Genomic DNA, 15,325 nt, shown 5'->3' on the forward strand with positions numbered 1-15,325 from the left:
TGCTTAGTAAACAGGTTACTGTCACGCCCTCAGAGAGGTTTATGGCACAGGCTTAAGAAGGCTAAGCAGTCTCAAGCACTAGGTATTTTTCCATAAAGAGTCTTCCTATTTAAACTCTGGAAGGTCAGAGTTTGAACAAGGAATGGACTTTCAAAACCTTCCAGTGTAAATGGCTCAACAAGAAAACTGTTCAGGGTCAAAAGGGAAATCCACCGCGGCACGTTTTCTCTAACAAGCAGTTTTAAAAAATTCTCTTTTTTGCATGAAGCGAACAATTTTTTCTTGTCAAGGTCTTTAGTATGTGAACTTAATTGTGTAGTTCGCTTTCTGCAGGATGTTTGCATCGCTGCCGTCAAAGAGAAAGATATAGAAGCTAAGCTTAAGTCAGTTGTTGCCGATTGGAGTACAAGGGAGCTGACTTTCGCAAATTTCAAGAATCGTGGCGAACTGTTATTGCGAGGTGACAACACATCGGAGATTGTTGCGCTGATGGAGGACAGTCTCATGGTGTTGGGCTCTTTGATGAGTAACAGGTGACAGGAATTACATCTTAATGAAAGACTTGGGCGACTCGGCCTAGTTATTAGCCCGCTGTGTTCAGGATCGAAAAGCGCGTCATTGTTTCTTCGGGCTAGACACTTCGTTCTTCTCACGCTCCCCTCCACTTGGGAGTATATATTCATGGATACCGGCTAAACTGTCTGGGAAACCAACCAAAATGCCGAAGGGTAGCCCGTAATAGGCTAATGTGCCATTCCGTGAGGAAGTATAGCAATTAATCCCTATCGCTTTGAAACCGGGATAAACTCTGGAAGCTGTTGGGTAGGTTTAATCGAAATGAGATGGCCAATTTGCAATTTCTGATGATAATGAGGCTATCATTTGTACCTCTTAGTAGTAGATGACTGAGCTAACAGCTCAGTTACAATTAAAAGCGTGTCAGATATGTGCATCTGTTTGTAATTGACTTGTATAATTCTAAACATTTAGGTACAACGCTCCCTTCAAGAAGAATATCCAGAGCTGGGTACAGAAACTTTCTAACACAACGGACATCATAGAAAACTGGCTAACGGTCCAAAACTTGTGGATTTATCTCGAGGCTGTTTTTGTTGGTGGAGATATTGCAAAACAGCTACCGAAGGTTTGTCTTCGTCTGGGCAAGATGCTTTTCAGAGCTGCTCTCGGTGTTAGTATCCATGAACATATATTTTTTTATTTATTCCTTTTAGGAAGCCAAGAGGTTTCAGAACATCGACAAACAGTGGGTGAAGATCATGACTCGTGCACATGAGAATGCCAATGTAGTGCAGTGCTGTGTAGGGGACGAGACCCTGGGGCAACTGTTACCACATCTCCTGGAACAACTGGAACTTTGTCAGAAGTCACTCAGTGGGTAGGTCTCAACTCTTCATCTTATTGTCTTTCTTGAAAGTTCAGTGATGTTGTCTTCTTGTTATTACGGCGAAACACTACTGCGAGATCGGAGTACGACTGCTGTGTTTTCTGAAAAACGCTTTTTGCGTTACCTTACAGGTATTTGGAGAAGAAGCGTCTCGTCTTTCCAAGGTTTTTCTTCGTTTCCGATCCTGTCCTGTTGGAAATCCTTGGTCAAGCAAGTGATTCTCATACTATTCAGGTAAAACAGAAAAGCTGAAAAATCCAATATCGGGCCATGACTGTCATGCTTGTATATTTTTGCTAATTGTGGAACGCTTTTCACTACTGAGGCCATTTCTACGATATCCAAAGCCCATGTTTAAACGGGGGTGAGTGCGAAGTTTAAAACTCACTTTTATGAGAAAGGTCTAGACTTTGATCTAATTTATAAAGTGAGGACTCTTTTGGACTCGGAAAAGGCCTCTCCAGTATTGATTTAGAGAAATACCTACAACTAAGGTCAAGTAACTTTATCCAGATTCCAAACAGTTCTGTAGGTAGCAGCCCTTAAACCTTGTCACTGTATTTCTGTTTTTAGGCTCACTTGTTAAACGTGTTCGATAACACGAAGAATGTTAAGTTCCATGAGAAGGATTATGATCGTATTCTGGCCGTTATCTCCTCCGAGGGAGAAACAATAGAGGTAAGGAATACTCTTTCAACCTGTTTTGTTTATAATTTAATCGCAATATAAATTTTCTCACTGATCATGCAATCCTCCAGGAACTGATTCCAGTTTAGTAGGTGAAACAATTGTCAAAGATCCTTTGAAAAGAGTGTCGTACGACCAAAGCCTCAAAGACCAAACAACAAGCGATGTAAAGAATAAAAATGCAAAGATTTTTCACACAAATGAAAATTGGCCAAGATTCAGGGAGAATAAAAGCTTTTTCGACCTCTTATTGAAACGTCTTTGTTGTTGTAGCTTGAGAAACCTGTTATGGCTCAAGGAAATGTTGAAGTTTGGTTGGGCACATTGTTAGAAATGTCTCGCAAGTCGGTTCATCACGTGATCCGGACAGCGCACACTGCTGTACAAGATCAGGGTTTTAATCTTCTGGAGTTTCTCAATACATTCCCAGCTCAGGTGCGTCTGCTTCCATCTTATTGTTCCATATAATGAACTTGACAGATGAATGGTTCATTCCTAGTGAATTACAATTAAGTACAACTTAGGAATAAAGTGTAGAAAATTTAGCTTAAGACAAATCTAAGTTAAAAAGGGAGCGATTAGCCAACACTTCTTGAGACGAAATGCGCTTTATTTAAGTGCTTACGAGAACAGAAAATGAGGTAAAGTTAATTACTGGTTTTACTAACGAAATTAGGATTTTAAGCGTAATAATTTCATTTCCAGATATGAACCTGCAAACCCCTTAACAGCTTTCCAAATGGTCAAAATCATTTTTTCTATCAGTCTGTTCCTATTTCCATCAAACCGTCACGTACCTATGCCAAGTTATCATGGTCTATTTCGCTTATCAGTACTGTCGCCTTATCAGTATCACTTTAAATTTTATAGGTGGGCTTGCTAGGGATTCAAATGATTTGGACCCGAGACTCAACTGATGCTCTAACAAACGCTAAGTACGACAAGAAGGTGATGCAACAAACCAACACAGCGTTCTTGGAATTGTTGAACGTGCTCATCGAGCAGACCACAAAGGAACTCACCAAAGTAGTGAGAACAAAGTTCGAGACACTGATTACCATTCATGTCCATCAAAGAGACATCTTCGACGATTTGGTAAGTGAAATTGAAGACCCCAAAGATGAATGGATTAACCATTCTTTCTTGCATTTTGTGATACTTGCAAATAATTCCAATGAGCGGTTCAAGACAATTTCACTGACAGCATCTTTCGTTTGGCAGGTTTCAACACGATATTGAAGATGGTCATATGCTTTACCATACGAAAAATTTTCAGACAGCGGAATACGAATAGTTCGTAGTAAATTTAAGAGGCTTTAAGCGTTATAAATAAATTGTGCTTATCGACAAAGAAAACACCCTTAAATATAAACATAGATTAAAACGTAACAGCTAAGCGAGGAGGGGGAAGAGAGAGGAAGCGAATAAAGCTCACTATGAGTCTTGCAATGAAAGTGATGCTTTCTCTTTTTGAATTAAATGTGTTTTGACATGAACAAAGAACCTCCTTTGAACGTTATTGGTTCTTCTCTTGCAGTGTCGTATGCATATCAAGTCTCCAACAGACTTTGAATGGCTGAAACAAATTCGATTTTACTTCAAAGATGATACCGATAAATGTTTCGTCTCCATCACTGATGTTGACTTCTTGTACCAGAACGAATTCATTGGCTGTACAGAAAGACTTGTTATTACACCGCTGACTGATCGCTGTTACATTACCCTTGCTCAAGCTCTTGCTATGTCGATGGGTGGCGCACCGGCTGGACCGGCTGGTACTGGAAAAACAGGTTCGTTCAAGGCCGACTAAAAGTTGAGAGTGGTTTACTTAAGACGTTATTACACAATTGTTTACTCACTCGTCCTCGTCGCAAATGAGGCCTTGCAAGTCCATAAATCAATCATTCAAATAATTAAACCGTCAAATTAAACAATAATTTAATAATTGAAAGAACAAATACTATATGAACGCCTCATCTTGAAAGAGGGAAACTAGGCGACAAGCATGTATTAGTACTCGAACCCGGGACTTGCGGGTTGCACGTCCAATACTAAATCTGCATCTGCACTGGGATATAAATTTTGGATTCAGTCTTTTTGTTCATGGGCAGAAATGAATTCTATAATTGGCAGTCCTAGAATATTTAATAGTAACGTCTACTTGAAATTTGCATCGTCTAACGTTTGCTTATTTCAAACCACGTGTAGAAACCACCAAAGACATGGGTAAAGCTCTCGGAAAGTATGTAGTTGTATTCAATTGCTCGGATCAGATGGACTACAGAGGTCTGGGGAGAATTTTCAAAGGTAAGGAGAGCATAAAAGTGGAACGTTTTTAGTGTTTCTATTAAATTAATTACGGCTGAGACAATCGTAAATTTCTATCATTACTCGCAATACCTTTATATGGTTCAGAAAAAATCAAAACACTTTCCCTACTTTTACTGTCAACAGTTTAGAAAGCAAATGGCTTCAATCCAATCTGATAATTGTTATACTTGAACTGATATGGTAAATTCTCAATTTATGATGGAGAAATAGGGTATGAGAACAGAAAAACGTGTCAAGTTGAGGTTGCTATCTCGATGTAACCTCCAGGTTCTCTCAACTCATTAACTAAGAATGCAAGAATCACTCATCAGATCTCAGTAGGCAAATAGTTAAAACCAACTGAATTGTTTTGGTGTGTTACAGGACTGGCCCAATCAGGCAGCTGGGGTTGTTTCGACGAGTTCAACCGTATTGACCTCCCTGTTTTATCAGTGGCTGCACAACAGATCTACATCGTGCTGATGTGTAAGAAAGAGAGAAAGAAGCAGTTCATATTCTCTGACGGTGATGTGGTCGATATGAACCCAGAATTCGGTAATTTGCCTCGAATTATACTCGTTCCATTTTTATAGATTGATGCACATTTCATCTTTTACAAACAGTCTGGAAAAATCTTATGATGTGTTTGATTGACTAACGAATTTGTCATTCATTTTCAGGAATCTTCTTGACCATGAACCCTGGCTACGCTGGGAGGCAGGAACTCCCTGAGAACCTGAAAATCCAGTTCCGTACAGTAGCCATGATGGTGCCGGACCGACAGATCATCATTCGTGTGAAACTCGCTAGCTGTGGTTTCATCGACAATGTAACACTAGCCAGGAAATTTTTCACTTTGTACAAACTGTGCGAAGAACAACTTTCTAAACAGGTAAGTTACCTGAAAAAAGTTATTATTTATTTCCTTTTGTTTCATATGATCTAGAACGACTTTCATCCCTTCTGCATTTAGTAGCCAGTTTTCATTATCATCAAAGTTATCATCAATATCATCATCATCATCATTTTTATACAAACACGATAATCTTGCAGGATCTTGGCTCTGATCTTTTAAAGTAAACTAGCTATGAATCACACGAGGTTTTCAAGAACTTTCCCCATCGGTGGTGTTTTGTGAACATTGTATGGGAAATGGAAAACTATGGCATTTTTGTCTCCGCCAGGCGGCGGCGAATGATACTTCTCTATCAGTATCACTCGCTCAGTGCAATGCTGTATTTTGTTGCAGGTTCACTATGACTTTGGCTTGAGGAACATTTTGTCTGTTTTGAGAACCCTTGGCGCAGCAAAGCGGTTGAGTGTTGGAGACAGCGAAAACACGATTGTGATGAGGGTGCTGAGGGATATGAACCTATCTAAACTGGTAAGATTTTGATGTCTCTACTCCTATCGCTTTGTGTGACCTTATCCTGACCCAGTTCCTCTGACAAAATGTTGGCGGAAAATGCTTCTCAAATTGGGTCCACCATACTCCTTCAATCTTACAATGCTAGTTTGGAATGTCATATTAAAATATTTTTTTGCTGTAGCTCGTGTTTTCCAACATTGCAACGTAGAGAAAGCAGGAAGGGCCTCTTGTTTCAGCAAATTTTTTCATTGATTATCACTTATCAAAGAGTTCTTTGATAGAGATATTTTTTTGAATTTGTTCCAAGCTTGTCACAAATAGTAGTTAGAAAATCTTTCTTTGCCCTGTAATCGTTTGCAGTTTTGTTTATTAGCTAATTTGTTTCAGGAAGAGGTTCTCCTTTTTTTAAAGAGGTCTTAGATACCCGCCTTACAAGTACAATAATAGGTAACAATCTTGCGCCGTATGAAACTACTTTCATCTCCAAAAAAAAAAAGGTAAAAGTTGGCTTGGAATGAAAGAAAAACAAAAAAAAAAGCGATAATAGACCAAACAGTAATGAGAATGGCTAAGGATGGAAATTATTAAAATAGATTACAATCGAAGAACTTGGAATAAAAGCTGTAATTTGTAGGATTCTTTAGCCAGCGTATCGCTGCTCCATTTAAACTGCTATTTTTTCCTAAATGAGGTCTCTTTTTCCTTCAGATTGACGAGGACGAGCCACTTTTTCTGAGTCTCATAAACGATCTATTCCCTGGCATCGTGTTAGACAAGGCTGGGTACCCAGAGTTAGAACAAGCCATTGCTAATCAAGTGGAAGAAGCTGGACTCATCAACCATCCATCTTGGAGACTTAAACTAATCCAGGTATGAATTTAATGTTAAACGCGTAAGTTTGAGTCGATTGGCCCGCCCTCAACACGTGTGGACGTGAGCAATGTAAGCTAGGTTGTGTACGAGGTCGAGACCTCTGAAGAAATGTTTTTTGTTTTTGGCTATTTTCAGGCTCAGCGTACGTGTACAATTGTCTTGAATATATGAATGAGACAAATTGACTGTTCTTGATTTCTCTTGCAGTTATTCGAGACACAGCGGGTGCGTCACGGTATGATGGTCCTGGGACCGAGTGGAGCGGGGAAAACTGCTTGCATTCACCTGTTGATGAAAGCGATGACTGACACTGGCACGCCCCACAGAGAAATGAGAATGAACCCCAAAGCCATTACAGCTCCTCAGATGTTTGGGCGGCTGGATGTTGCCACAAATGACTGGACGGATGGAATATTCTCCACCTTGTGGAGAAAGACTCTTCGAGCTAAGAAAGGTGTAGATAACATTTAAATAAAAGTGACCAGTTAGCTAAATTGTACCTTTGAGATGCGTGATGGAATATAAATATTCTGGGACATTGGTAAAAGCACAATAAGTCCATCATAACGTACATGATTGTACAGAATCCTACAGAGGTACTCTGCTTTTGACCTTTTAATTGCATTGCATTAAAAAAACAAAAAGCCTGCCAATAATTTTTTGCCATAGATGAGTTTTGGATTTAACTTCTCTTCTCTTAGTGTTGTTATTTACCTCTCTTAATTCCCAACTCTCGTAAGGCACGCTTAAAGACCAGCCTAGAGCGTAGTCCATTCCTATAATATTGCATAAGGCTCCAGATTTGTTTTTATTATTGTTCTTTTTTCAGGCAGTCAGTGACGATATGCTCACATTGATATTTCATGACTGTTGTCTACATTGACTCCGTACATGTAGTTCATCAGATGAATTTTATTCTGCGGCGATGTAATTAAATGATCGGGTGATCTTTGCAATGAACTTTTAAAATTGTTAATTGTTGTCTAAAAGCCTAAAATTGGAAGATGCCTGATTTTTTTTCTCAGCCTTCTTTAATGCAATTCATTTTAACGTAATTAACTGCAAAGATCAATCCGTCGCATAATTTGTGTTACTTCTTTGTAAGAGAACAGAAATTTACGTTTTAGCTTGTTAGTCTCTATGACCAACTCATTTTAACGAACTACATTAGGAGATCGTCTGCCACCTGATACTAACCCAATACTCTTTGTTTCCTTTTCTTCACCAGGCGAACGAATTTGGATTGTGTTAGACGGACCAGTGGACGCCATCTGGATTGAGAACCTAAACAGCGTACTGGACGATAACAAGACTCTGACCCTTGCAAATGGCGATCGCATTCCCATGTCACCTCAGTGCAAGATTATTTTTGAGCCTCACAATATTGACAACGCATCACCAGCTACTGTGTCACGCAACGGTATGGTGTACATGAGCTCATCTGGACTGGACTGGAGACCTGTGCTTCAGGTAGGGATTTTGTGACAAAATATTTGCTCGTGGATCGTCATCTAATGTGACTGTGTGACGTAACGTACGCTCGTAATGGGTTATGTAATGAAGAGGTTGAAGTCAAGGGGTTTCAGTAGTGGCATTTATAACCTTTGATAATCATTTTTCATTTTCAATTGCCATGTTTTTTTTTTTGTTTGGTTTGTATTGGAAAGGCATGGCTTAATAAACGACCAGAACCAGAAGCGGAAGTCCTAAAGGCGTTGTTTCACAAATCATTTGACGAGATCCTCCGCTATGTGCAAGAAAATTGCGCCTTCAAGATGGATATTTTGGAACACAATTACATTGTACAGGTGAGTGAAATGTTGGCAAATGCCAAGTCTCGCTCTAGAACAGTTCCTACTCAATTTGGAGTAGTAGCTAAAATTGAACGTAGTGGCTTACCACATGACACATGCGTGCAGTCATGCAAGTGGATGGTTGCAGTCACACTTTACACCGTGTCTTATTTGCTTTTGAACATTGCACTTCCTTCCTCCTTTTCAAGTACATGAGTCAACGAGGACATGCCGACACAATTTCATTTTAGGCACTTTTAACAATAAACATTCAGCGTGAGAAAAAACATCCGATCCTATTCCACTTTCAATGTTGCCCTTCTGATTATTTGTTGCTGTTGATTGACTAACAGGCCATTACACTACTCGAGGGGCTTATTCCCAGGAAAGAGGATGGTTCGAATGTGTCTGCTTCTCATCTGGAGCGGTTGTACATCTTCTGTGTCATGTGGAGTGTGGGAGCCCTGTTGGAGCTGGATGATCGGGCGAAGATGGAAGAATTCGCCAGAACAAACTTTGAACTTGACTTACCTCTTATTGCCGAAGGATCACAGGACACAATGTTTGAGTTTCTTGTGAACGAAGGAGGTACCTGATTTGCAACAGATTTGATTTTTTAAATCAAAAACACTTTGCTGGGGGAACATGGGAAAATTGAACCGTGGGATGGTTACTAGAAGGGGGAGATGGAGGTTTTTCAGTAATTTATTACTTAAATACTTGTTGCCCTAAAGTAAAGTCTACTTGAAAGGCTTACACATAACTTTGATTACCGAGACAAAGAAATATTAGAAACAAACATAACCAAAAACTGACCTTATGTGTTGCAGGTGCAACCGACGATCTCAATACATTGAGATGGGTCAAGGCGACTCTTTCCTCCATGGAGTTCGGTTTAATTGAAAGCCACATAAAATCCAAAACACTCGGGGTGGATTTTAAGTGTTGTTAATTGGTCATACCTGCTTGTTCACTTTTCCTACTAAAACGTTTTTCTTAGGTGAGTGGGAACACTGGAACACACGAGTGGAGGAGTACATTTACCCAAAGGATCATAACCCTGACTTCTTGTCTATTCTTGTTCCAAACGTGGATAATGTGCGAACAGACTACCTCATTCAGGTGGTGTCCAACCAGGGAAAGGTTTGTAGTTTTTTATTTGTTTATTCATGTTTTGCTTTTGTTTGATATTGTTTAGTTGTGTCGTTTTGTTTTTCTTTTTGTACGAGTTATCATTTATATTTTTCATGGAGGATAGGTCCCTTGCTGTTTATTTTGCTCATTTTTTTACCTTTAGCTGGTGATTTGTATTTTGAATCGATATTCACCAGTAATTTGGTGATTGGATTTTGAAGTTGAGGAAGGACCTCGGGAGAAAAGAAACTATTATTTCCCGATAGAACGATCTTGCGATGAGTGTAGCGCTCTCATCAAAAGACAATGGTCCTTTGAAAGAGCTGTGTCTTATAACCCACATATGTAATCCAAATCTAAATTATTGGATTTTCTTTGCATCTTCTAGGCGGCCTTGTTAATTGGAGAACAAGGTACAGCTAAGACTGTCATGATTAAAGGCAACATGGGAAAACATGATCCTGAGAGGCATTTAAGCAAAAGCTTTAACTTCTCCTCGGCCTCTACTCCTTTGATGTTCCAAAGAACAATCGAGAGCTACGTTGACAAGAGAATGGGAAATACATACGGACCCCCAGCTGGCAAGAAGATGACTGTGTTCATTGACGATGTTAATATGCCGATTATCAACGAATGGGGTGATCAGGTCGGTACATCTTTCCAAACGTTTCCCTCTCCAATTGTTCATATCTCGTCGAGCGAACTTAAATGAAGAGTCCTCTCTCCCCTGAAAAAAGTGGATATGAGAAGAGGCTCTCAGTTTTTGCACGGCGGCGATGAAGTTTTCACTTTCGTCTGCATTTGTTTCTTTTCTCTCAACGTACTTAAGGTGGATAAGTAGAGTAGTTGGCAAAGAAAAGTGCTTAAATTTTCCTTTGATGATAATTTCTTGCTAGTAGTTTTCTTATCGCGATGAAAACCTCTCGATACATGGGTAAAATTTATCTTTCGCAAGCTTAACAGAGAAGCCCTATGGATGTTAATCTCATAAGAAATCTGTGATCTTTAGCTCAAAACTAGTTTCTTCTGTGGCATAGGAACCGAACATTTGGTGTTCAGATAGACAAACACCAAGTTATTTTTTTTTCTTATTCCATGTTTTTTCTGCTGCCCACGACCGTTGTTGCAATTCCTTAGGTAACAAATGAAATAGTTCGTCAAGTGATGGAGAACAAAGGTTTCTATAACCTGGAGAAGCCCGGTGACTTCACGAACTTGGCGGACATTCAGTTCCTGGCTGCCATGATTCACCCAGGAGGAGGGCGAAATGACATACCACAGAGACTCAAAAGGCAGTTCAGTGTGTTCAATTGTACTCTACCGAGTAACAGCTCCATCGACAAGATATTTGGTACGGACTTCAACGTGTTTTTTGTCTTGTCTAATTTGGATAACGTGCTTATAATGATCTATTGAGGCTATACACTTTACATCTCTTTTGAAACATCGTAATCAGGTATGAAGCTAGAGGCTCTGATTTCCAAACTAATGGATGAAAATCCTCATGAAATTCACCAGAAATTGATATGAAATCCACCAAAAAATGTATTGAAAATGGTTTTAATTGTAACAGAGTGCGCTCCTAAATCTCTAATTTTTTTTTAAATAATCTGCACGCACTTCTTGACAATCTTCGAATTTTTGTCTTACTGAATGTTTCCTTTTCAAACAGGTGTGATCGGAGCCGGTCATTTTTGTTCAGAGCGTGGTTTTCCCAGTATCGTGCAAGAGTTAGCGAGGAACCTTGTGCCTTGTACCCGTAGGCTATGGCAACTTACCAAGGTATTGATATTACTTCTTTTAGGATTTTTGTGCGTGTTGCGTTCTTTGTTCGTTCCCACGCGTCTTCAAGCTCTATTGGATTTATTTTTAGTTATCTTATGTTACTTAATACGGATCGAACACCGTTTTTAACCAGTCATGCAGTAAGCCCCTTCATACTATGGCAGTTATTCTCTTCGCCTTCTTAGTAACCTTATCTTTCATTTCAACATTAGATTAAAATGCTTCCTACGCCAGCCAAGTTTCACTACATCTTTAACTTGCGAGACTTGTCCAGAATTTGGCAGGGTATCCTTTACTGCGTCTCCGAAGTAATATCGACGCAGGAGGCCTTAATGGCCTTATGGAAGCACGAATGCATCCGAGTAGTTTCCGACCGTTTCACAAATCCGTCCGACAAAGACTGGTTCGAGAAGACGATGAAACGAGTCATTGGCGAAGAATTGGGAGAAGACCTGCAGGCCATGATTGAAAATATGCCGTATCTTGTGGACTTTTTAAGGTTTACTTATCAGTTTTTTTTTTTTTTTTTTATGGATTAGCGATTCCCTTGTCGAATTTGCCACTTCCTTTTCTTTTCTACTCAAAATTTTGATTTAGAAACTTAATGGCAACCTTTCCTTAGTGAAGTCTTGAAATTGTGGAGAGGATGGAGGGGGGGGAGGGGAGGGGGAGAAGAGTACCTTACTGTTAAAGCATGACGGGTAAAGAGAGCGAGGAAACTGTTTCAATAGAGCCTCGACACCCCCTTCCCCTTTTTCTCCTTGAAAGGAACCCGTTGATGGAACGTTTCTGCGGTGCGCTCTTTTCCTTTGTTATCAAATCATAGGGTAACAATGCCTGTAGTTTGCTTCCTTTCATGGGTTGATTGCATTAGGTGTAATATGTTATTCATAAATTGTTTCCACTGATTTGATGTTTGAAAACAATCACTTAGAGTTATCACTAATTAATTGAAATTATGTAGGGATGCACCAGAAGCTACAGGAGACGAACCTGAGGACGCCGATTTCGAAACTCCAAAGGTCTATGAACTGGTAAAACGCATCATTCCTTTAAATTGTATCTATAGCTTTTGCTGTAGCTCGTTGATGATTTTGTCCCTCTAAAGAAACGAAAAATTATAAAAACTTTTTAGGTTTTTTTGCCCGTAAATTTGTGTGTAATAGTAGACACTTATATTGACAAAAGATTCCGTTGAATTGCAATGTGTGTGTTTTTTTCTTTTGAATAATTCTCATTGCGTTTTGTTTATGTTTTTAAAGATCCCATCGTTTGAAGGTCTTGAAGAAAGACTCAAGTTTTACCTGGAGCAGTACAATGAGGGCATCAGAGGGGCAGGCATGGATTTGGTGTTCTTCAGAGACGCCATGATTCATCTCATGAGGGTTTGCAACAGTCCTTAATTTTTAACCCTTCTCTGGAAATAATACCACTCTAATGGATTTAAAGGAGTCTGTTTATCAGGAATCCGACTGAGTACATCTCAAGTTTGTCTAGCTTCACCATCTCGCAAACGTAGCTCACAGTTTTCAAAGTTTTCAGCGTTGGCAATCCCTGCCTGCCTTTACTCTTCACATCCTAACATCAGTTTACAAGTAGGCATAGAAGACCACCCCGAAACCCTTGACTTTCTTCTTTTATTCCCCACAAGGTGTCCCGCATTATTCGCACTCCGCGGGGAAACGCCCTTCTTGTGGGTGTTGGAGGTTCAGGAAAACAAAGCTTGACGCGTCTGGCATCATTCATCGCCGGTTACAAGACATTCCAGATTACTTTAACAAGGTAACGTTTGGTTTTTTAATCGCATTCGTAAGTAAGCCAGAATGCCGTCTCTCACTGCGCTATGTGATGTGATTTTTGAGTTGATAAACCTAACAATTATGCATTCGATGCTTCCTTCAGGCAGTCATTAATATATTAGCAGTATTCTTTTCTTTTAGTATTATATTTTTAAGTAAACAATATGAAATGAGTTTATCAGTTGTACTTTCAGTTCTCCAGTAATTTTGTCTGTGGAAGTCAATCCTACGTAACCTGTCATTCGGTGGTGTCCACATAGGATCACACCGGAGTGAATAAAACGATATTAACTGTTCGATTAATACAGTTATATTCAAATACGTGCGCTAGATTCTGAGCAAGAGGGTCGGGCACAAAACCTGGTCAGGTCATTGTCTTCTTGGCTAAAACACTTCACTCCCACAATGCCTCTCTCCACACTGGAATAGAAATGGGTACAAGCGAACTGTCATGAAAGCCCGATGAAATGCTACGGGGTAACCCTGCGCTGTAGTATCTCCAGTGGCTGCGTGCTATGGAAACCGGCATGAGCTCTAGCGGGAGGGGGGGGGGTGGGCCACTTTGCTCTAGTACAGCATTTATCTTTATCCAAACAGCTCACCCTTCCCCTAACGAATGATCTTTTTCCTATCGCTTCCAGGTCTTACAGTTCCACGAATCTAATGGAGGACTTAAAATATCTGTACAGAGTGGCAGGAATGCAGGGCCAAGGAATAACATTTATCTTCACTGACCAGGAAATCAAGGAAGAGGGCTTCCTCGAGTACCTCAATAACTTATTGTCCTCGGGAGAGATCTCAAATCTGTTCGCTCGGGATGAAATTGACGAAATCTGCAGCGAACTGATTCCCGTGATGAAGAAAGAGTTTCCAAGACGACCACCCACTGGAGAAAATCTTTACGACTACTTTTTGACGCGTGCAAAGCATAATTTACATGTGGTGTTGTGCTTCTCACCAGTAAGTTTTTTTTTCTTTCTTTATGTTGTGAAAGTATGAACTGATCACGGTAAATCTTGTCTATGTAGGTTGGGGAGAAATTCCGAAACAGGTCCCTGAAATTTCCAGGTCTTATCAGTGGCTGCACAATGGACTGGTTCAGCCGCTGGCCGAAAGATGCGTTGATTGCGGTGGCAGACCACTTTCTATCCAACTTTGAAATTGTGTGCGAAAAGGAGGTCAAAATGCAGGTGGTGCAGGCCATGGGAATATTCCACGACGGTGTCGCCATAAGCTGCACAGAGTACTTCCAAAGGTAAGCGTGCTAGATCAGATCAACGGTCTAAATACGAACATAAAGACGAGGAAGAAAAAAGGTTGCATAAAGAAACAGTTTGTGTGTGAAATTATCTTTTTCTGTGGAACAACAAAGAAAGATTAATTTATAGTTGTAAGGTTTTTTTTTCGTGCTGTCGTTAAATGTAAACCTGTTGGAATACGATGGTTCAAGTCTGAAGCTTATCAACAGAATTATTGCTGTTAAAATGTTCGTATTGTATACATCTCTATACGCCTCGAGGTTCCATACTTCAGCGTTAACGATTTTCTTCTGGCAACATTTTCTACGATGATCTGGAGCTACATCACGGTTCAATAATCTTGAAATATTTAATCGAAATTTTTCAAGTAGTAACTTCGGATGTGTATCAATCCTTTCCATCCTCAACCTTCTTGTACCCTTCATGGTTGACTCGAACCATTTTTGCCAATTTGAGATTTTGTGGTGTCCCCTCGTTGTCGGAGACTTAGTAGCCTACTGATTAACGCACTGGGCTCCAAATAGAGAGGTCCGTCAGGTCGAGTCCGAGTCGAGAGGGCCGAGTCGAGAGGGCCGAGTCGAGAGGGCCGAGTCGAGAGGGCCGAGTCGAGAGGGCCGAGTCGAGAGGGCCGAGTCGAGAGGGCCGAGTCGAGAGGGCCGAGTCGAGAGGGCCGAGTCGAGAGGTCCTCTCTCCAGCTAGGAGTATACGTGGATACCCGTGAATTACCAGGGAAGCCTGATGAAATGCTGGGGGGGGGGGGGCACCTTGCGACGGATTAGCTTCCCATCCAGAGGAGAGTAATAATACTCCTAGTTGCTTCATGCTGAGGAATAAGCTCTGACTGGATGTGTCACTTGGCTTGAGTGCAGAAGTTACCTTTACCTTTACCTTTACCTTTACCCACGTTGGAA

The 15,325-nt window shown here is 40.4% G+C and overlaps 1 protein-coding gene across 1 annotated transcript in view; it reads left to right on the forward strand.

The window, feature by feature from the left end:
* LOC111343063 (dynein axonemal heavy chain 5) overlaps window positions 1-15,325 on the forward strand; it is a 50,970-nt gene that overhangs the window by 18,488 nt on the left and 17,157 nt on the right. Inside the window, exons 22-48 of the mRNA XM_088752034.1 lie at window positions 334-533; window positions 991-1,144; window positions 1,233-1,396; window positions 1,537-1,639; window positions 1,979-2,083; window positions 2,366-2,527; window positions 2,963-3,187; window positions 3,630-3,882; window positions 4,301-4,399; window positions 4,787-4,957; window positions 5,083-5,294; window positions 5,652-5,786; window positions 6,480-6,641; window positions 6,852-7,098; window positions 7,873-8,114; window positions 8,312-8,452; window positions 8,791-9,025; window positions 9,438-9,580; window positions 9,960-10,217; window positions 10,709-10,922; window positions 11,244-11,353; window positions 11,569-11,855; window positions 12,321-12,390; window positions 12,619-12,741; window positions 13,008-13,138; window positions 13,797-14,115; window positions 14,184-14,410. Coding sequence (XP_088608160.1) covers window positions 334-533; window positions 991-1,144; window positions 1,233-1,396; window positions 1,537-1,639; window positions 1,979-2,083; window positions 2,366-2,527; window positions 2,963-3,187; window positions 3,630-3,882; window positions 4,301-4,399; window positions 4,787-4,957; window positions 5,083-5,294; window positions 5,652-5,786; window positions 6,480-6,641; window positions 6,852-7,098; window positions 7,873-8,114; window positions 8,312-8,452; window positions 8,791-9,025; window positions 9,438-9,580; window positions 9,960-10,217; window positions 10,709-10,922; window positions 11,244-11,353; window positions 11,569-11,855; window positions 12,321-12,390; window positions 12,619-12,741; window positions 13,008-13,138; window positions 13,797-14,115; window positions 14,184-14,410 — 4,892 coding nt within the window. The remainder of the gene's footprint in view (window positions 1-333; window positions 534-990; window positions 1,145-1,232; window positions 1,397-1,536; window positions 1,640-1,978; window positions 2,084-2,365; window positions 2,528-2,962; window positions 3,188-3,629; window positions 3,883-4,300; window positions 4,400-4,786; window positions 4,958-5,082; window positions 5,295-5,651; window positions 5,787-6,479; window positions 6,642-6,851; window positions 7,099-7,872; window positions 8,115-8,311; window positions 8,453-8,790; window positions 9,026-9,437; window positions 9,581-9,959; window positions 10,218-10,708; window positions 10,923-11,243; window positions 11,354-11,568; window positions 11,856-12,320; window positions 12,391-12,618; window positions 12,742-13,007; window positions 13,139-13,796; window positions 14,116-14,183; window positions 14,411-15,325) is intronic.

This window comes from Stylophora pistillata, chromosome 3 (genome assembly GCF_964205215.1).
Source record: "Stylophora pistillata chromosome 3, jaStyPist1.2, whole genome shotgun sequence".
Classification (NCBI taxonomy): domain Eukaryota; kingdom Metazoa; phylum Cnidaria; class Anthozoa; order Scleractinia; family Pocilloporidae; genus Stylophora; species Stylophora pistillata.